Genomic DNA, 21,921 nt, shown 5'->3' with positions numbered 1-21,921 from the left:
TGAAGGAAATGAACATCTATTTTGGTCATCTGTAGAGAATATCTGTGCCCCCTAAAAAGTCCACAAACATGCTTGATACACAGCTTCAGAAAACCATGCTTCTTGTTGGTATTTTTTGTGCCAGCTTAAATGTGCACTAAATATACTATAGCAATTCATTGGAGAGTGGGTGACAGAGAGTGGCTGACACTTGGTCTCAGAATATGAGTAAACTTTTGAAAAGAGCTTCCCACAGGGAAATGCACAATTACTCTCTCAGTAAGAAAACATATTTGGGTTCAAAATATTTATCAAATGCCATATTTTTCCAGGGAACCCAGGTCCCCAGAGTGGGGGCGGGGGGACATCCATCACCATCCTCAGGAAAGTGAGAGTGCTGCTTTTGCCATCAGAATAGCTTCCAAGGCCCTCGTGCCAATTGCCGTGCGGAATGATTCATCAGCCTCAGAAACTTCCTTGGGAGCTGAGTGGGCAGTCATGAATCATCTCTCGCCCTTTGCACATATCATTACTGATCTCCTTGGAATATTATATGAAAATAATACCTTACATTTTTGTGAAGAATGCTTTTCCTGATGGCATCAGACATCAGGACTGGAGTAAAAGCAGGCCCTGGTGAGCTGTGTATGCTGCGACTGGATATGTTCCAAAAACGTTTGCAAATGCTGTTTTGAGTCTGAATCAACACACCTGATCTGGAAGGCTGTCACAGGCAGAGGCCGGTCAGTGCTGGCAAAAGCACAAGGACTCTGTTTTGGGGATTAAAAAGAAACGATGAATTTTATCCCCTTCATGGTCAACTTGAAGGGGCATTGTACACTTGAATTATCCTGTTTTGTTACGGATAAGAAAGTAAACCGAGGGAAATCAACCTTTCCTTAAAAAAACCTGGTGCACACACACTGAGAAAAGCACCGAGTGTGGTTTTCCCCTTTGGTACAGCAATTTCTCATTCGTTTGGCCAGAGCTGATATCATAATATTTTAACATGGGGGTAGAAATAGCTAGAACCTCAAAGTTTTTGGGTTCTAATCCCAAACTTATCACCAATTTGCAGAGTAGTTTTGGAGTTACCTGGATACCTTGGGCTACCCATTGAAGTCGACTAACAAATTTTGTCAGCAACTTGGGATGGCAGTCATTGTGTTTCAAGATCAAAAGCAGATGAGTTGCCTCGTCAAACATGTTTGTACAAGTAGCAACAGCTGCAGTGGCAGTTTTGAGCCTTTATATATAAATAAACAGTTCCTATCAATGGTGAACAACCCAGCTGAAGTGACTATGAATGCAGCTTGTTATTACTGGAACCATGTTCTGTGAAGAATAGTTGATGGAAATAAGGATACTCAACTTTGTAGGAAAGAAGATTCAGAGAAAATCTATGATTTCTCTCTCTAGTGGTAGGACATTTGTGAAGAAGAAGAATTAAACTTGTTTTTCCTTGTGGGACTTCAAAGTATACGATGCAAAGCATAGAATAGAAGACACATGGAGACAGATTTCAGACCCACTCAGGGGACTATTTTCTAACAGCTCCTTAGATATGACACCACGGTACCAAGTGATGTGCCCTTCCCTAGAGATGTCCCAGTGGATGCTTGTGGGCCATGTGGCAGGTATACTGTGATTTCATTCCCATTCTTCTAGGTTTCAGAGATAATAAAATAAACAAACAAACAAATAAATAAATAAAAGCAAAGGATCATTGTAGAAACACAGGCTATAGCTTTTCAAGTTTGCCAGTTATATTAATTGGCACCATTTAATGAAATAAAAAAATGTTTTTTTTAATTTTTTTTTTATTTATTTATGTATGATAGTCACAGAGAGAGAGAGAGAGAGAGGCAGAGACACAGGCAGAGGGAGAAGCAGGCTTCATGCACCGGAAGCCTGATGTGGGATTCGATCCCGGGTCTCCAGGATCACGCCCTGGGCCAAAGGCAGGCGCTAAACCGCTGCGCCACCCAGGGATCCCCTGAAATAAAAAAATGTTTTAAGCTAAGAAGAATGGGGGCACCTGGGTGGCTCAGTGCTGGAGTGTAGTCTGCCTGTGACTCAGGTCATGATCCCGGGATTCTGGGATCGAGTCCCGCAGTGGGCTCCCCGCAGGGAGCCTGCTTCTCCCTCTGCCTGTGTCTCTGCCTCTTTCATGATGTCTCTCTTGAATGAATGAATACATAAATAAATATCTTTTTAAAAAAGCTAAGAATAGAAAATACTGTAAGAACAGATAGTTCTTGAATAGTAAATAAATTCAGTTCTATGAAAGAGATATCATTTGTGTAATTTAAAACATGCAATCGATACATCCACGCACGTACACCGATGGAAGAAGAAATATCAACTCATGAGCATGGTTGCCTCTGGATGCAGAGAGGTGAAAGGGACTGGAGTGGTGTTGAGAAGGACAATTTTGTCCTCAATATTTTATTTCTTTATGTAATAAAACAATAGCACAAATAAAATAAAATGTCTGTATTTGTCAATTCTGGATGCAGGATGCAAGGATGTTTGTTATATTATTCTTTTATATTTTTCTGTATTAAAATAATTGCTCTCTCCTCTCAAACAAAATACCAAGCTTTACTCTATTGCCCTGGTTTTTCTCATTTCAACAGCCACCACTGTAAGCTGTGTTGTCCATTAGTGCTGATTCACAGGCCATTATTTAGGGGATAGATGACTATTCATTTATCGACTGTATCCTACAGGCTTACAATGGGCTGTATCCTACAGGCTTACCATGTTTATGCTTCCTCCCATCCTGTGATTCTGTGGTTCTACGATTCTTAATTTTCAGCAGATACCACTCTTACAGTTTCTTTCAGCTTTTATATTTTCTCTGAAAACAGAAAGAAACTATTCTTCAGCAATCCTGTGATAATTTGTGCTGATTATGTGAGGCTAAGAGAACTTCTCCCTATTTCACAGTCACGGTATACTATGTTGTATACCTAATATCAAAATATCCTTAAGTACTTCTTATTTTTTTAAGATTTTATTTATTCATGCGAGACACAGAGAGAGAGGCAGAGACATGGGCAGAGGGAGAAGCAGGCTCCCCACAGGGAGCCCAATGGAGGACTTGATTCCAGGACCCCAGTATCATGACCTGAGCCCAAGGCAGACGCTCAACCACTGAGCCACCCAGGCGTCCCTCCGTAAGTACTTCTTTAGGTGAAGTCACCTATAATCATGGCTTGAAATGAGCTGGGAATATTTCTAGCGGTGGGGATGTTTGGGAGAGGGGGCACAGGTGGGACTTTAATTTGATTTCACTACTTCAGAGTACTTAAAAACCAGTCCAGAATATCCTCCAATTTATTTTTTCTCTAATTGGTCTTTCTTTACATCTCCTTGCAAACTACCTGGTCTATGACATATACTCAGTAGTTTTTTTTTTGTTTTTTTTTTTTTTGAATAATGAGTACCCATGAAGTATTTCAGTTCCTGTCCTTACTTATTTCAGACGTTTTTATCTAATTCTGGGAATAGTTTCTAACCTAGGGTCTAGGTGGAATCTCTAGTGGAGTAAAGAGAGTGATGTGTCATTAAGCCATTTTCAACATTTCAGAAAGCTTCAAGAAATCTAACTAAAAGTGTCCAACTTACTTGCTTTTGGATGTAATTATATCAACACAGTTTGCTAATAGTAGCTGTCATAAGTGGATCAGAGTCCCTAATTAGTAGGTATTTAAGTCATTGATTTATGTTTTTAAAAAAGGAGGTGAGATTTAAGAAAAAAGATCTCAAAATAAAAGATCTTCTGGAAACTAATGTAAGTCCTAGAAGAGATTCAAAATCTGGAACATGGTCTGAGCTAATAAACAATTTTTAAAATAGTGTTGGCAAAGGGATAAAGCAAAAAAAATCCCATTCACACTAAATTGACACCAGTAATTCTCACGTTCAATAGGTTGGCCGTTTGTTTTGAATTGCACCGTTTAGAAAGGCAAAGTGGAGTTGTTGCTTTGGTTCTAGAGGTTACCTCTCCCAATATATCAGGAACTCAGATAAAGCTGCAACTCCTTGGCCTGGTATTTAGAACATGAAGTTCAAGCAGCATTTACCACTAATAGCGATTTGTAGCTTTGAATGGACTTTCACATATAAACTCATCCTAATCACTGATTTCCAAACATGACTTTTTTTTTTAAAATGCCATTGAATACAGTGACTAGTACATTTCTGTTCATTCCTTAGAACCACCATTGAAATTTCACTTCTCTTAGGGATCATTTCTTCCTGCTCCACTAGTCCAGACTTTTTAGTGCCTTCTCTTTGTTCTCATTCAATTGTGTATATACTTTTATTAAATCATTCTTATTTTATATTAAAAAATTCTTATTTTACATTAAAATTATCTTTATATATGTCACAAGACAGGGAAGGGAGGATGTTATTTCTATGTATTTATGAACGATAACATAGAGTTCAGAGAAATGGGTAAAAAAGCAAACCATGGAGCTGATTGGTGTTAGAGGCTGAACTTGAAGCTGAGTCTTCTGTCTCCAGCTCATGCTCTTTCCATTCTAAAGCACCACTCTTTGTAGTATGCTATGACGCTCAATTTTGTTAACTATAACAAGTATCACTATGTTTTTGTTTATTAAAACTGTGGCAATTAAACATAACATTTTAAGAAAAGTAACAATGGCCCTAACAGCCTGCATTTACTTAAGTGTTTACAACATGCCAGGCAATATTCTAAGAGATTCAGATGTATCAATTCATTTAGTTCCTGTAACAATCCTACAAGATTATTAATAATTGCAAATTACTCAATTTATAGATAAGGAAATGGAAGTGCTGAATTGTTATATAATTTGCTTGAAGTCACCCAGCTAAAGAGTGGCAGAGCTGTGATTCATACTGCGGTAGTCTGGCTTTAGAATCCATATTTGTAATGAAAGTAGACTGAAACATTGGTGTTTTCTCTCCCCAGTGAAGCTTTGGACATGAACAGTGTCTACAAGATTGGTTTCCATTTTGACACCGTGCAGACCATGAGACCAAGGTTTGGCTGTGGTTCTCCATTTATAGTTTCAACTATAACCACAGAGCACAGAAGACAGATGGAGTTGATTCCGATGATTGAATACATTGGGTTTCATGTGGATAGTCATTATGAAACAAGTAGGGATTTTATTTTGAGTTTTGTTCCCCCCTACTCCCCTTCAAATAATAAAGCGAACTGACAATTGAAGGAAAAAAAGAAAAAAGAAAAAAATCCAAACAACCTGTTTCTGATTTATTTGGGACTTCATTCAAGGTTATAGGAAGCATTCAGAATTATATTTCAGAATGTTCAAAAGCAGCCATTCTCTTTTGAAATAACTTGAAATGAAAAAAAAATTAAAATATGTAATGTCAAGCTATGTTAAGAAACTTCCACATGTAAAACAATAAAAATGAAACAAAAATATTCATTAGGTTTTACATTGTAAAGACCACCTCAATATAAAACCCGGATAAAAAACAAAATAAAATCTTGACTAAAAACAAGTGCTTCATAAATACTTTATGCCTTGTGATAATAACCAATCAAGAACTTACTTCATTAAGAAAGTAAATTTAAGAAGATGATATAGAACAACGACAAGGACCCTAAGACAAGGACCTGAGAATGTGTCTAAGAAGAAAGATTTCTAATTCCTAACATATTAGGTTAAAATTCAGTCACCATTATAGTTATTTAAATACTATTGTAGTCCAGCAATTAAGAAGAAAAACAATTTATGCCGCTGAGGTTTTCAGAGTTTCTAAAATCTCTAGAATATATTCTGAACATTCTTGTCTAACTTCTATACAACTAACCTACTTGTTTCTAATAGTTTCCCTAAAATACATCTTGAATGCTGTATATGAAGTATTCCTGAACACAGGCCAAATGACCTGTGTCTTTATTCTCCAGATCTTAAGTTACCTTCCTTCTTTTATTTATATTTACTAACCAGCTTGTCACCTTCACTTTTCTTTGGGGTTCTTCTTTTCACTCCTTATCCATCCACCCACCCACCCATCTGTCCGTCTGTCTGTCCATCCAACATTTGTTTCACTTTCCAGACTATGACTTTACTCTTATCAAAACAGAAGCTTCTCTCTTTTAATACATTTCTCCTCCTTTTCAAGGAGAGCCTCAGATTTTAGTTTTAGAGTCAGTTTTTTCATAAAAAATTATAAGGAAAGTGAGATTCACTTCTACTCTTCTCCTGAACACTCACCTCACACACTTTATCCCTCTTTGCTCTTTTATAAACCAAAGACAGTGTTGACATCATAGTATTTAGGTTGTGTCCACTTACATATTGTACAATTACTGGTTTCTATGGTTTCCATTTTAGGTTATAAGATACTAAAGGTAACTTAGCATCCAGTGTCAATAATCACCATCTTCTTATAAAATTTTCATTTGGATGATTTATTTTTTTCAAACAATACCTGGGCTCTCTTCACCCAAGATAATGAATAGGAAATTTGCTATGAAATTATAAACAAGGGAGGGAAGTTAAGGGGATAAGTGTCTAGATTCCTTCCATCGATTTTGGAATTATGTTGGGGATTTGTATTTCTAACTTTGGACATGTCCTGAAAGTGAAATGAAGATTCAATTTTCTCTAAAAAAGAAGAAGCTGAACAAAGCTGGAGGTTGTGTACAGTCCTGTCTCAACGATGAGTCAGCTGTATGTGAACAAAAGTGACTTGATAGAGTGGGCTGGGGTCTCATCCTCTCTTTTTGCTAGTTTTACACTAAGAATATCTTTCCCCTCCATCTGTACTAGTTGTCAACAAGGGCTCTCACTTTTTAAGGCAAGGGTTCCTCAGGGTTATGGGCAGAAGAGGAAATTCCTTTTAAAATAACTTTGCGATAGGACTCTTGTCCCTTGCATGAAATAAACCTTTTGGGAAACAAAAGAGAATGGATGGGAAATAACATGATAAGAAAACAACTCTGTAATTTTGTGTGAATTTTAAACCCAAACTCTGCACTGGGGGAGTTGTTAATGGTTTGTGCTGATTCATTTTCCTGACGCTATTATTACCCTAAAGCGAGACTCCATAACAAGCCTTGCACATACTCATAAGCCTTATTAACTTCTTGGGTCTTTGATGTGTTTTTGGTCAACAGAATCATTGTAGTATGCCTATCATGGGAATGGCTTTGAAAAGAGTCTTGAGGCTTGGAGGCGCAAAAATGCTCAGGGGGAAGTGATTCTTTTAAGGGATATATTGCCATAAAGCTAGAAATAATTCCAAAGTCCACATTCAGTGTAGTGAACTTCAAGGATTAGGACAAATGGACCCATGTACTAACACATTCTGCTGTGTGTGCTAACATATAGGGTCTGTGTGGGCTGGGAGGTTGGAAAACAGAAAACCTGTGGGTAGTGCTAACCTCTGACATGAGTGAATGTCTTTACAAAGCTCACTTACTTTCAGTTATTTGAAGGTCAAGGTAATAAGAACCCCTAGCATAGGTTAGGTTAAATACACTATTCCCCTCAGACTTTAAAGACAGCTTTAGTATTCTGTTGATTAGTATTGATATAGGTAAAGCTCAAATTCCACATTAAAAAAAAAACAAAAACAAACAACTTTCTACACAGAAATAAATTACTGGAGATGTAGACAGTTTTAGGCTCAGTTTAGCACTTTTACCCATTCCTATATATATACACAAATATATATTCATATATATATATATATATATATATATAATCTCCTCACAGGTTTTAAAAGCAATAAAATATTTTATTAAGCTAAAGTCATAGTTATTTCATTTCATTATGAGTAGGATACTTTACAAATGAAATAAATCACTGGCAAAAGAATGCTGCACTTTAATCATCTGAAAACATAACATTTTTTTTAAATGGTCACTAGATATTTTGCTGATTTCACCAATTACTTGTCACACTTTGGCTGGAAATTCTGAACCATTCCATTCATTTATTAACTCAGCCAGGGAACTGTTTTTAAAATTTTATGAGAATGTTTGTGGTCAAATTCCTTCATTGCCTTTACATATGACTAAGTGGAGAGAATGCTTTTCAATTGGTTAATGGTACAGGCACCTGCCTTGTATTTTGCACTGTAACCATAACTATGATGCTAATTGGCTTGCTTCTTAGTACCTTTTTGATCGTACTGCCTGAATTTGGCCAGTCTTGCAATGGAGCATTTTGTGATCACATGTAAAAATGAAACTGTTATAGACCAGATGGCATTATTGGGTGGTCACACTAGAAAAAACAAACTGCACTGCAGGTTTTAAGGAAAATAGAGATCATGTCAGTCTGCAGTGTGGTCTAATACACATCATTTGTACCTCTTAAGAGTTCTAGTACTCATTCTAAGGCAGAGAGGCCTGAAAGACCCAATCTCACATCCCAGCAAGTATGCAAGAGGATCCTTTGTGGTCTAGGGAGAAAATACGAAAACCTCTATTTATAGTTTATCTTTTTATTAACGAAAAATGAAATTAAGTATTGCTAATATTTAATATGTAGACTGACAATGATTCACACCTTTATTCCACAAGTCATGTGTGACAGCACTCTAAGTCAGCTGAGGGAGGATTGTGAATTACATGGATTGGAAGAGTTGACAGTTTCTGGTACTCATTTGCTTTTAGAATATACATATAAGTTTCAATTTACCAATGGATAAACACTGGTAAACTTAATGGATCTAAAAGATATATTATTTTGAAAAGAAATTTCACTGAACATAATGCTGATTAGTTCATATATAGTGAAGAGAAAGAAGTTGATATTTCTTCAACTCTTAGTATGATCTCTTGATGTGTTGACAGTCTAACCAGATTTGGTAAAATGCCGCCTCCATTCCCCCTCTGCCATGAAATTATCATAAGGATTATGAAAATATTAATATACATTCACTATTTTTCAGAGTGAAGCTTGATCTGCGTGACAAATGTACCTCGAAGTATCAGATAAGGACAGAACAAAGTCATCATGCTTAGCAAGAATTTTAAGCTGACACATCCAAAATATAGTCTTGATTTTTTCCATAACATACGGTTATATGGTGCTTAACCTAACATTTAATGCTAAAATTTTAGAAGCCACACTTGAAAACTTTCACTTATGACTTACAGGTACATTAAGGAAACACTTGTTCTTCATGCCAAGATAAAGATGGCTAAAAGAATTCTTGAAAAACAGTATGTCAAGCCACAATACATTCCTTTAGTAGAAAGCACTGGTGACGTTATAGATTAGAAAACAAGTTTTCTAACAAATTATGTAGTATAAGAGGTTTGGTGGATATAGTTAAATGAAAGTGTAGATGTTTCTTTTTTTTTTAATTTTTATTTATTTATTTATGATAGTCACACAGAGAGAGAGGCAGAGACACAGGCAGAGGGAGAAGCAGGCTCCATGCGCTGGGAGCCCGATGTGGGATTTGATCCTAGGTCTCCAGGATCGTGCCCTGGGCCAAAGGCAGGCGCTAAACCGCTGTGCCACCCAGGGATCCCAAGCGTAGATGTTTCTAACAAGTCGCAGACTATAATATTTACTAAATTTTGTTTCAATAATGGAATATAAATGACTACCTTCCCACTTTTATTACGAGTCACTAAAGGAAAGAAAAACCAATAAGGTGATATTCTCAATAAATGACTCTTTCAATAAAAATCATATTTTGCAGAAAAACTATTCATTTAACCACAGAAAGAATTCTAGGCTATGTTTATAGAGACAACATTGGAAAATTAATAGATAAGCTGCAAAAAAGTCAAAGCCAAAAGTGCACAAAATACTACAGGTTGACACTGATATTCTAATATTTTAATTTAAAAATTAACAAACTATTGCGAATACTTTACAGTATTTGAAACGAGGTAGGGAGTGACCAGAAAAACCATTTACTGTGTAAAGACTCATTGGTTATCTCATCATAAAGAACCTGGAACTGGAAGATAAATTATTCATTTTTCTTTAACAAAAAGCAAGTATTTCAAATTTGCTGACATTTCTGCGATGAAAAATAGCTGTCACTGTTATGTTAACTGAGCATACATTTTTCAAAAGTCGATATATAATGTGTTTCACCAAGATAAAGGTGACATTTGAACAATAGATGAGGAAGTAACTGCTTTATAAGACAAACAACAACTTGTGTTATGTACAAAGCATTCTTAAAATATTTTAGAAATGTGTGCATTGTTATATGAATTTGTTATTGAAAATGATGTGTATGTATCACCTATTAAAACTCCTATAAATAACATTAAACATCTTAATACAGGTTTTTCTCACCAGCTCAGTTTTTTGTAAATGAAGAATTTCAGTAATTTTAAAACATACATGTTAAAAATATAAAAATGCAGTTTCCTATTTGAATTTGAGACATTAAGGGAGAGATTTATTAGTAAAATTTCAGCAGAACTCTCTGGATAACTGTTAGACTGGATGGTAAATTTTGTATCATGACTTATTTAAAAAGTTGCATTTTGTCAATATCAAGTTTTGCACATCTTTTTCTCTCATGATGCCTTTAAATCAAGGATTGAAACAAACTGAAGTTTGAATCAGGATGCCACCTCTTGTTAAACAAAGATTGAAAAGACAATTTGAAGCATAATCTGTCACAATTCTGTCTCTGAAAATTATTAGTAACATTTAAAGGAAAGCAAAAATTTTTAGGGGGCCACTACTAAAAAGTAAAACTCAACCTTAAAAATAGACATCTTTTATGTTTGCTTTATATGTTAGTATAGAATTACATGTAAATGATTTAGAGAAACACTTTGGCCCCCCAGGGGGCATTTGGCAGGGTCTAGAGATGTTTTCAGGCCATTGCAATGGGGAAAGGTACTGTTAACCTGTAGCTGCTAGAGGCTGGTGAAGCTGCTTAACATCCTACAATGCACAGGACAGGCCCCATGCAAATGATCTGGTCTCAAATGTCCATAGTGCAGAGGCTGAAAAACCTTGTTTTGGAGATACATGAATTTTTTAAAAAATTTTATTTTATTTAAATTCAATTAATTAACGCATAGGTTATTATTAGTTTCAGAGGTAGAGTTCAGGGATTCATCAATTGTATATAACACCCAGTGCTCACATGACCTCCCTAATGTCCATCACCCAGTTACCCCATCCTTCCACCACCCTCACTTCCAACAACTCTCAGTTTGTTTCCTATAGTTAAGAGTCTCTTATGGTTTGCTCCCTCTCTGATTTTGCCTTATTTTATTTTCCCTCCCTTCCCCTATGATCCTTTGTTTCTTAAATTCCACATATGAGTAAAATCATGATAGCTGGCTTTCTCTGACTTATTTCACTTAGCATAATACCTTCTAGTTTCCATCCAGGTCATTGAAGATGGTAAGATTTCATCTTTTTGATGGCTGAGTAATATTTCATATATGTGATATGTGGATATATATATATATATATATATATACACACACACACCTATGAGTTTCTATATATATATATATATATATATATATATATATATATATATATATAGTGGACATTAGCCATTGTGGGCTGCTATAAAAACTGGGGTGCAGGTGCCCTTTCAGATCACTTTATTTGTATCTTTTAAATACCTAGTAGTACAACTGCTGGGACGAGAGTGGCTCTATTTTTAACTTTTCAAGGAAACTGCACACTGTTTTCCAGAGCAGCTGCACCAGATTACATTTCCACTAGTAGTGTAAGAATGTTAATATACATATAGTTTGTGCACAAAATTATTTTATCCACTGTATTATGACTTTTGAGAAGTTAAATTATCAGTTGATATGCTATTTGGTTCAAAGTGCAAAGTATTTGGTATTTTTTCTAACTCAGCATAGCATTTTTATTCAAATTTCACCTCATTTTTACCCATGTGAGTTATAAATTATGGGTTGACTAGAGAAGAAGTCAGTAATCAAGCCCACATGTGCACAATATCTTTTCAGCTGTTTTGTTATTATTTTTCTAAAGTATCAAACTATATAAGATAAAGTTAAATTTTCATAAGGCTATATATACATTTGCATGCAGAGTTCAAAAGATTTAATCTTAAAGTATGGGCACTAAGATGAATTTCATGAAACTTATTCATATCTTATCACCTATGAGTTTCTAGGCGGAGAAGGACTGAATTTAGAAACACAGCTAAAGATTCTCGTTATCAGGCTCTTCCCGGTCTCTCTCTCTCAGTCAGTCTTCAAAAGAATATTGTGAAGATAAACACAATTTTTAGTACTTATCAATCACTTTTTTTCAGTAAAAGAGTATTAGATCTTTAAAAACAGTTTCAGATTCACAGTTTCCATTCTAAAAAGCTAGTACAATTAGTTTCCATGTCTTCAGTGCATGGTTTTGGGATTAAAACTGCCCAGAGGTACACTGATGGCTCTCCAACTTTAATTTCTTCTTATCTGATATTCTATCAAACTTCTGTTTCCTTGCCAGTGTTCAGAGTTTCAGATCAATGATGAATCATGACTTTGGAATAGAGATTTAGAAACTTAGTTGCAAAATTAAAACAGCGATGGACACTTGAATATAGGATCACACACATACACACACACATCCATTTTAGTATGCCTAATAAAAATACAAAGAAGCAAGATAGTTTAATAAGTATTTCCTTAACACCTGGAGGAGTTGATGATGGGGGAAAGATCATAAAAACCTATGAAAAAAGAAAATATAATTGTCCAGTATTTATTATTTGAAGCTTAAGTTATGAAAATGCCATTTATATTATTTGTATTAATTATATTTAATATATTTTATTTTGATGTTAAAGAATATAAGAAATGTTGGGCACCTGGGAGGCTCAGTGGTTGAGCATCTGCCTTTGGTTCAGGTCATGATCCCAGGGTCCTGGGATCTAGTCTTGCATCAGGCTCCAATGCAGGGAGCCTGATTCTCCCTCTGCTTGTGTCTCTGCCTCTCTCTGTGTGTCTCTCATGAATAAATAAATAAAAATCTTTAAAAAAAATATAAGGAATGTTGAATATGAAAATAAAAAGAATGTTAAGGGTCACTGAAGACTTATATTTTTCTAATTATTTTTTCTAAAGCCTGTAAATTCAAAAGAGAAAACACTCTCTTGGAAAAACAATGCTTTGGGAAGTAGTGGTGGGGTTAACTACCTGCTTAGGAAGGCTCTTATTTTTTATTTGATATATATTAATGTATGCATGTATATCTATAAAAAGATATACAGATCAATCCTTCTTTCTAGAGATATATGTAGATATATCTACAAAGAGTATCTAAACATTTTTATGAGTACAATGCGGTCTTAATTTCCACAATTGTGTATAATTTTCCCCTTAAAAACCATAGTCCTTTCAGGAGAGTTACTGAATCTGCAACTGTAAGTAGAGAACAATAAGGTCATGATGAGATAGAGATGTTGGGTAATTGGCTAAACTCACTCAAGAGCTAGATGACTTCTGCCCAGTAGTCTCCCCGACAACAAAATTAAAGGTTATTTGAGATTATAGAATATGCTACTGCTCACAGAAATACCATAGAAAAAATATTGAAAAAAAACCCAGAATCTTATAAATATTAAATATGGGAATAGGAAGTCCAAGGCAATGAATTAAAATCAATTATGGGCTTTCAAATGCAAAGATTACAGTTGATAAATTTTACTGTGTCTTGAGGGGTAGTGGGCAGGGAGGAAATAAATATTTTTATTTTGTTTCATTTTGTTTTTTCCTTTCAAGTTTCTAAGTTAAATGCTACAGGACAGGTAAGGAAGGAACAGCAAACTTGTTGCCCATCTGTCATGGATTGCTTGCTAATTTCTTGCCTTTATTTTCTTTTAAAAAAACAGTTAAGAAAACACAGCACATTCCCACAGTTTCTCCTGTTCTTTTGTCCTCAGCAATTTTTTTTTTGTCTTGTTTTGTTTTTGTCCAGTTCTGGCTATTTTTACATGCTGTTTTCGTAATACACAAATATTCGTTAAAGGAGCAGATCAAAGGTTACAGCACTGAAATCTATCAACGAGGATTATAATATTTAATGGTGTCAGAACTGCAAAAGAATAAATAAATAAATACGCTAAGCCTGCTAATAAATGTTAAGAACAGAAGGTGAGCAGAAGTAACAGAATTTGATCTTTGATAGAGATCCATATTTCAAAACCATTTCTGCAAATTTGCTGTGTTAAATCAGCTTTGGAAACGCTCTTTTTCTGACTTCTGGAAAGAAGGGAAGTGATACTTTGATATTGCAAGGCACATGGTCCTTGTTTGCTATTTGGTACCAGGTGGTTCAATAGAACCACTTTAAGTTTTCCACCTTTTAGTGGCTTGAATAAATTTTTATTTTGATTAAATTGTTTTATACCTTCATTATCTTCAAAATGATGACCACATACAGCATTTGTCATTCTTGCTGCTTTTAAATCTTTCTCTAGTCTGAAGCCTTAAGTAATGTATTTATTCTAGGTCATTTCATCTGTAGGAATAATAGTGCTCCGATATGAATAGAGTCTTAGTTTTCTTATTCTTATGGGCTTGTAACTACCCAGCAAAAAATAGTGAAGGTGATAAAAGGTAAGAGAAGGAGAGCAGTATCTTCTTCAGGGAACTTTTAAGATAAATATTGATCTAAAATCCTAAAATTCATTGTAAGCTACTATATTAGTTATCAACCAATACTAGTCATGTTTTTTCTCTCTGTCAGATAAGTAATATAATGATACCACATCAGGATTGGTAGGAGAAATGTCAATTTCTTTTTTCTAGTTCCTTGTAATTGAAATATATGTTACAGCATGATAGCTATAAAACAGAAATAAAAAGTAGCCTGGCATTAAAAAGAAAAGAAAGGGAAATAAAACAAAAGAAACTCATAAACTGAGGAGTGTGTTTCTTTTTCCATGTATCTCCATGAAGTCTCTGTCCATAAAATGATCCTATGTAGTGTGTATATCAGCATTCTAGAATGGAAACTTAACAGCATATACAGATTGTATGTTGGCAAAGTAAAGCTGATCAATAGTGAGGTTATGTAAATCATAACCAGGACTTTAACACATCACAGAAAAGTCATTCCTACAAACAGCTGGTACCATGCCCGATGCTCAAGAAATAGCCAGTGACTCCAGTTTAAACAAATGACAGTATAAATATGTAAACACTTTATGGAGAATTTAATGTTACAAAGACTTCTATCTCTGTTGAATAACAGAATAAATGGCATTCTTTCTATTTTGTTCATATAAGCTGGCCAGCCATGCTGGCCTTCAAGCTTCCAGAGTTCTATCCCTATCTGTATCCCTGATCCTCCCCTAGACCTGCACTGGCTATTATGTCTCTAGTGTCTACCACAGCTCGATATGAAAGACTGACTGAATGAATGAATCCATGTTTGTTGTCTTCCTAAAACCATATTTTCTGTTTGTATTGGTTCCTGAAGATTTGGTTTTGGTATTACTTTTGGTACTCATTTTACAAAAGAAGATTGACTTAGAAAATGTTCATTATAGTGTGATATTTTAATGTCAAAACTATTTTTTTTGGTCAAAACTATTATAAGAGAAAGAGGAAACATAAAAAGTGATTGCTTGGTATTAACGATGGACAGCACCAATGGTATTATTGACGGTGCTTATGTTTTCTCAAGTAGCTTTCTCAGAATAGTTTCAAGAACTTCAAACATGCCTTTCATCCTCATGTTATCTCTGTGATACGTGAAATATTTTCAATATCACCATATAACAGCTTGGGAGGCAGGCAGGCCTGAAAGACAGAAGTCCAGAAATGTTTTCCATTTGACCAAATGTTTTTTTTTTTTTTTTTCTAGTTCTGGACTTGGCTCATTTTCATTTGACCTGGTCAGCATTTGCTTTACTCTAGGGCACCGTTTTCATCTTTATTTGTGTAGCTTGTTATTTGCTATAGTAGAAATTTTTAAAAAATGGCTTCTACCTTCTTTTTAAATCTTTGAGTCTTAAGAAGAGGTGTTCAAAGGTGTGGGAGTTTAACAGCTACAATTTACTTGTCATTTCACAGTTACAAATAACATCAATTTGTTTACATTAATTGTATTAGTTTATTACCCTTCTCTTTAGTCTCACTCAGAGACAAGGTGAAAGACTTTTACTAACAACTCTGCATGACAGCATCAACATTACAAACGTCCTAATAATGAACTTAAAAACACAATTTTCCTCAGGAAGGATTATTGGCTATAGGTAGTTCATGCACGCAGAGTGACTGCACCTACATACACCCATGCACACTGCACATGGCTCACAGGTGTGCATAGCACACTTTCTAGGACACTACTCCAATCTCGGATAAACTTTATATTCTTGAAATATGTACACTTAACAACATATACTCCTATATTTCTATATAAACATTGAAAAGGAAGGTCTCACAGAATTTATCAAGGCTCCAGATTTTCAGAAAATGGAAGATTCAGCTTGGAAAGATGTTAGAGAATTATGGGTTTTAAATGCAAGAATATACTATTTTAAAGGACACAGCATGGAAATAGAACACTAATAAGGTTGGCTTTTGTCATGAATCAATTCTGAAACTGGAGGGGCTTCCATTTCCAGTGAAGAGAAACTCCATGGGATACTCCTTCCTCTCCTGAGCTCCTCTTCAGTAATGAAATCTCATCTCTTAGGAGTCTTACTATGTCTGCAGTAAGGCTCCCATTGTGCAGTAAAATCTCAGATCAATGTTTGATGAAATCTGATAACTGAACGCATTTCAGAATAAATGACTTTTTTGTTTGCTTGCTTTCCCTTATAAGAAGTTATATATTGAGTAAAATATCCTTGGGCTTCCCTCCTACCAAATGAAGACTTAAGTATCATAAGGAACCCCTTGCACGCTGATGAGGAAAGTGAAGAAACGTTATTTGGGACAAGGAAATACTCAAGATGGCTAACGAGGATGGAAAAGGTGCCAATGAGGGACCTCCTAACTCTGGAGGGCACCCGTAAATAATCTATTTAGTGTTCTTCTGTTGTTATAACAGTTCCTTAGGAAAGCTTTTTTCTTTTTCCAACATGTCCACAACTATGTTGTCAAGCTTTGAGAACAGCTGTCCTATTTGTTTGTTTGGTGGCCTCGTTGCCCTACATTGGGAAATAGGGCCGATGGTGTGTGGTGACATGCTGGTGTTTCAGGCTTTTCTTATCGTTGGAACTGGCATATCATCAAGTCTCATTGAAGAGCCCTTATTTCTGCAGCAGCAGAGCTGACTGGAGCACACCAGTCCTGCCAGAAGCACACCCTCCCCAGAGATGTTTTCTTCTTCAGGAACATGGAAAGGCCACTCTTGCGGGAAGGTGTAAGGAGACAAACCAATGGCCACTTCCGGGGGCTGGGGGGGTAGGGGTGGGATTTGATCCCTTTCTGCTCTCTCTTATCTTCTTCCACTTTCAGCTTTTCTGATCTACCTCTGCTGGGTTCCACAGGAGGTAAAAAGGAGAGGAGAAAACACTTGATTTGAGTGCTTGTGGCAAGGCATGAGTGACAATAGATGGGCCTCAGTGAGACAGCTTTGATAACAGCCATGACCGGGGGTCAGATACGGTTGTACCCAGCACCACAGAGGCACATGGCACTTGATCAATCACACGACCGTCTAGGAAGAGTGAGTGCACAAACAACGTGTGCTTCTTGTTTATTTGGACATTCTCTCACTCATTCGACAAATAATTTATTGAGTGCTATCCTGTGCCGGGCACTGTTCTAAGCACTAGCATTAAGGCAGTGAACAAAACAACCCCAAACCCCTGCCCTTTGGAAGCTTACATGCTAATGGAGCCCACATTCTACATTCTTGACATTCTTATGACAGTAAAACCTCTGGGCCACTTCCCAAATTTCTTATAAAATAAATTATTTTAAATGAAAAAATAATTAAGATGGGAAATTCCCTGCCTTGGTGCCAGGCTGGGAGAATTTGAACTCAAATATTAAATGCGGGAAAATGAAACCTCGAAGAGCTAGAAAAGGCATTCCTTTATACATATGCTTCAAAAAATATTACCATGGTAGTGCTGTTGAAGGTGAAACAAAGTTCAAGGAAAACTCAGAATCCACCATTTGCTTAGAGTTCCACATTGACTATAAAATATTCAATGCTCAGTCTTAGAAACCACATGTAGTGTTCACACAACACATAGGACTAGTGCATAAGGTCCTATTTTTCTCTCTGCTTCTACAAAAGCCATGACTTATCCCCAGTGTGTCCCTGGAAGAGCTGCTCAAATCACTTCACTGCCACCAGGTTGCTGATGTGAGTCCACTGGGGATGCAGCTGCCTGTGAACATGGTGGCACAGGACCTCCCACCAGCTGCTTCCCCTGTGGCTCCTCTCATCCATCCATTCTAGATGTCCTAGATGATTTTCCTCACTATACACCTTCCCTGTTCCCATATTTCCTGCACACTGTATCCAAGTGAACTTTCCACAACATCACTCACTTCTAACGGCTTTCCTGCTCTGGATGGTCCCATAGACCCAACCCCCTTCTCCTTGCTGGACTTTCAAAGCCCTCACACTCTATCTAGTACCAACTCAATCTGGTGATAACCACAAGGATAAAGTTAACAATATTTTGTATTTTCAGTTATACAACTGTTTGTAGATAGAGGATCTCATTTGATTAAATGAAATTAAATTAAATCCCCATTGACAGAGGGTTACACTGAATTTCAGAAAGGTCAACCGATCTCCTCAAAACAGCTCAGCTGCCAAATGAAATAAAAAGGGTTAGAGCCCAAATCTGAATTCTTAACGACTTCTCTAGTTTCTTCTTCTCCTTTTATGATGTACTCTTTGCTCCAGGTGGCTCAAATCCATTTCACGTTTCTACCACTGGCTACACTCCTCCTGACTGGTGATGCTCTCTTGATGACTTTGCCCCATGCCTGTACCCAATAGCAACTGCCCACATTCCAGAGCCCACTCACTGAAGGGTCCCTTCCTTCCCAGAATCTTCCTGAGAGCTCCTGCACATGTTCGCCTCTTCTTTCTTTGAAATATTTACCCTAGTAAAGTGCAATCCAGGGTTTCTCTACCTTAGAATTATAAACCCACTGAACCAAAGAATACTTTGTTGTTCAAGAGCCATCAGTGTATTGCAGGAAATTTATCAGCATCCTTGGCCTCTACCCATTTGATGCTAGTAGTACCTCCAGTTATAACAACCAAAAATGTTTTCAGACACTGCCAAATGTCCCCCGGAGGCCAAAACCATCCCTGGTTGAGAATCACTGGCTTAAACTACAGTTGTTTTCTAATTGAATGATGTGGGTCAGGTACGTCTGCCCCTGAGATCTGAAGTACAGGCAGGATGTTTGTATTTTGTTTGTATTCCTGAAGATGTTCTGCACTCAATATGTGTTAAAGACCCTTGTCTTACCTTCCAGTTTCAAACTGGAACCACTAATCATATCGTCATATTTCTGGTTGATTTTGAATTGGATAGCATAGTAATTAAAAACCTAGGTTACAGAATTTTAAGAAATGGCTATAAATATCACCTCTTTCACTTATTAGGGTCTCTGTGAGACACTTGCTTGATTTTCTGTTTATCTATGTCAGTATTTTCCAGTGAAAATATAAAACAAGCCACATTAAAAGAGTAAAAAGGAACCAGTGAAATTAGATTTATAGTATTTCACATAATCGAACATACCAAAAAATTATCATTTCAAAAAGTAATTAATATACAAATGACTAATGAAATGTCTGACATTCTTCTTTTTGCATTAAGCCTTTGAAATCCAGTGTGTATTTTATTCTTTTAATAAATCTCAATTAGAATTAGGCACATTTCAAGTGTGCAATTGCCACATGTGTCTGGTGGCTATCAGATGGGCTAGTTTCATCCATTAGGCTATGAACATCTTGAGGGAAGAGACTGTCCTACTAATTTTATATTTTAAAAAGATAACAAGTTATCTTTTAAATAAATTACCTTGATTTTCCTGGGTTAAAACCTTGAGTTCTCTTTGACTTCCTTTTTCTCACCTTGGAACCCATTTTAGCCCTTATATAAAATATAGGAAACATTAAAGAAGTCAATCTCCTCCCTTGAATGGATTTATAGAGAGAAGACAAACATGAATAACTAAAAAAAAAAAAAGCAGTATATAACTATTAAGTAAAACACTTTCGGCTTTCAAAACTGAATGGTTCAGGGAAAAAATAGTCTCTTTAACAAATGAGGCTGGGACAACTAGATATCCACATGCAAAAGAATGATGGTGGATCCTTACCTCATGCAATATACAAAAATTAACTCAAAATGGATCAAAGATCTACATTCGAGAGTTAAAACTAAACTCTCAAAAAGAAAACAGTTGTAAATGTCCACGATCTTGGATTTGGCAATGGTGCTAAGGTAAGACACCAAAGCACAAGCAAACAACAAAAAAGGTCTAGGTAAATTGGACTTAAAATTAAGACTCTTGGGCCCTATTAAGAGTAAAAAGACAACCTATAAAATGGGAGGAAATATTTGCAAATCAATAGCCATTTCTCCAAAGAAGGTCAACAAATGGCAACAAGTACATGAAAAGATGCTCCAGGTCATTAACTGTCAGGGAAATGCAAATCAAAACCACAATGAGATACCACTTCACACCTGCTAGGATAGCTGTAATAATAAAAAAAAAAAAAAAAAAAAAGGAAAATAACAAATGTCGGTGAAGATGTTGAGAAATTGGAACCTCATACATTGTTGGTAGAAATGTAAAATGGTACAGCCTCTGTGAAAAACAGTTTGGCAGTTCCTAATTAAGTTAGAACTAAAAATATATGACCTAATAATGGTACTCCCAAGTATATTGCCAAAAGAACAGAAAATGGGTGTTCATTTTATACACCCATTTATATATATATATATATATATATATATATATATATATATATATATATATAACTTGTATAAGGATATTCATAGCAGCTGAAAAATAGCTAAATACGACAAATTTCATGAGAAATATATTTTCACAAGAGTGGAATTGTGTAAACAATCCAAATGTTTGTCAATGGATGCATGAATAAAATGTAGTATAATCACACAATGAAGCATCATTCAGTCATAAAAAGGGAATGAAGTACTGGTCATGCTACAACATGGATGAACCCTGGAACGGTAATGCTAAATGAAAGAAACCAGATACAGAAGGTCACATACTAATTCCATTTATATGAAATATCCGGAATAGGCAAATCCATTGAGATTGAATGATTAGTGGTTTCTAGGTACTGGGAACCTACAGAAATGGGGAGTGACTGCTTAATGGGGATGCTGGTTTCCTTTGGGTGATCAGGTTGTTTTGGAACTACATAACGATGACGGCTACTCAACACTGTGAATATACTAAATGCTCCTGGATTATATATTTCAAAAGATTAAAATGATGAATTTTATATTTTGTATATTTTACCACAATAAACCCAACTGAATGCTTCAGGGGTGATGGTATCTGTAAGGGCCTTTCTGGACAAGGTAGGCTTCTGAGCTCAAAGAAGATATAAAATTCAAATTTTCAGGAAAGAAGGATAAGATAAAGAAGGGCTCAGATAAAGTTGGAAGCTGAGCAGAATGGCTTTTGTAGCAGTGGGGTTCATTTGGAAATGCTCTTTACATTGAAAGTGTTCTTATTGTCTACTATCTCTTACATTCTATAATTTGGATCCACATAGGAACTGCTTTAAAGCACAAAGCATATTTTCACAAGAGACCAAATGCTCCCAATTGTTGAATTTAACTATCAACAAGTAAACACATAAAATAGGATGACCTATATTCTTTGGATCTTATAATCAGATATTATGTTCTTATTGCTCTTAAGAAAAGAGGCAAATATCCCTTGGGATCACTCACAGTTCATCAATTTCTACAACATTTGTTTTACAAGACAGCATTGCTGTGGAG

General features: G+C 35.9%; 1 protein-coding gene across 10 annotated transcripts in view; it reads right to left on the bottom strand.

The window, feature by feature from the left end:
* Positions 1 to 21,921, bottom strand: part of DLC1 (DLC1 Rho GTPase activating protein) — a 495,960-nt gene that overhangs the window by 98,273 nt on the left and 375,766 nt on the right. Inside the window, exons 6-7 of one of the 10 annotated variants that reach the window (XR_013352787.1) lie at positions 2,743 to 2,842; positions 691 to 749 (exon numbers count right to left, since the gene is read on the bottom strand). The exons of 8 other annotated variants lie outside the window; for them this stretch is intronic. Coding sequence is in view for 1 of the 2 variants with exons in the window: in XM_077848967.1 (XP_077705093.1) it covers positions 724 to 749 (26 nt within the window). In the remaining variant the exon portion in view is untranslated. The remainder of the gene's footprint in view (positions 1 to 690; positions 750 to 2,742; positions 2,843 to 21,921) is intronic. One more of the 10 variants, XM_077848967.1, reaches the window with a different exon arrangement.

Source organism: Canis aureus, chromosome 15 (genome assembly GCF_053574225.1).
Source record: "Canis aureus isolate CA01 chromosome 15, VMU_Caureus_v.1.0, whole genome shotgun sequence".
Classification (NCBI taxonomy): Eukaryota; Metazoa; Chordata; class Mammalia; order Carnivora; family Canidae; genus Canis; species Canis aureus.
This window is presented reverse-complemented; position numbering and strand designations above follow the sequence as displayed.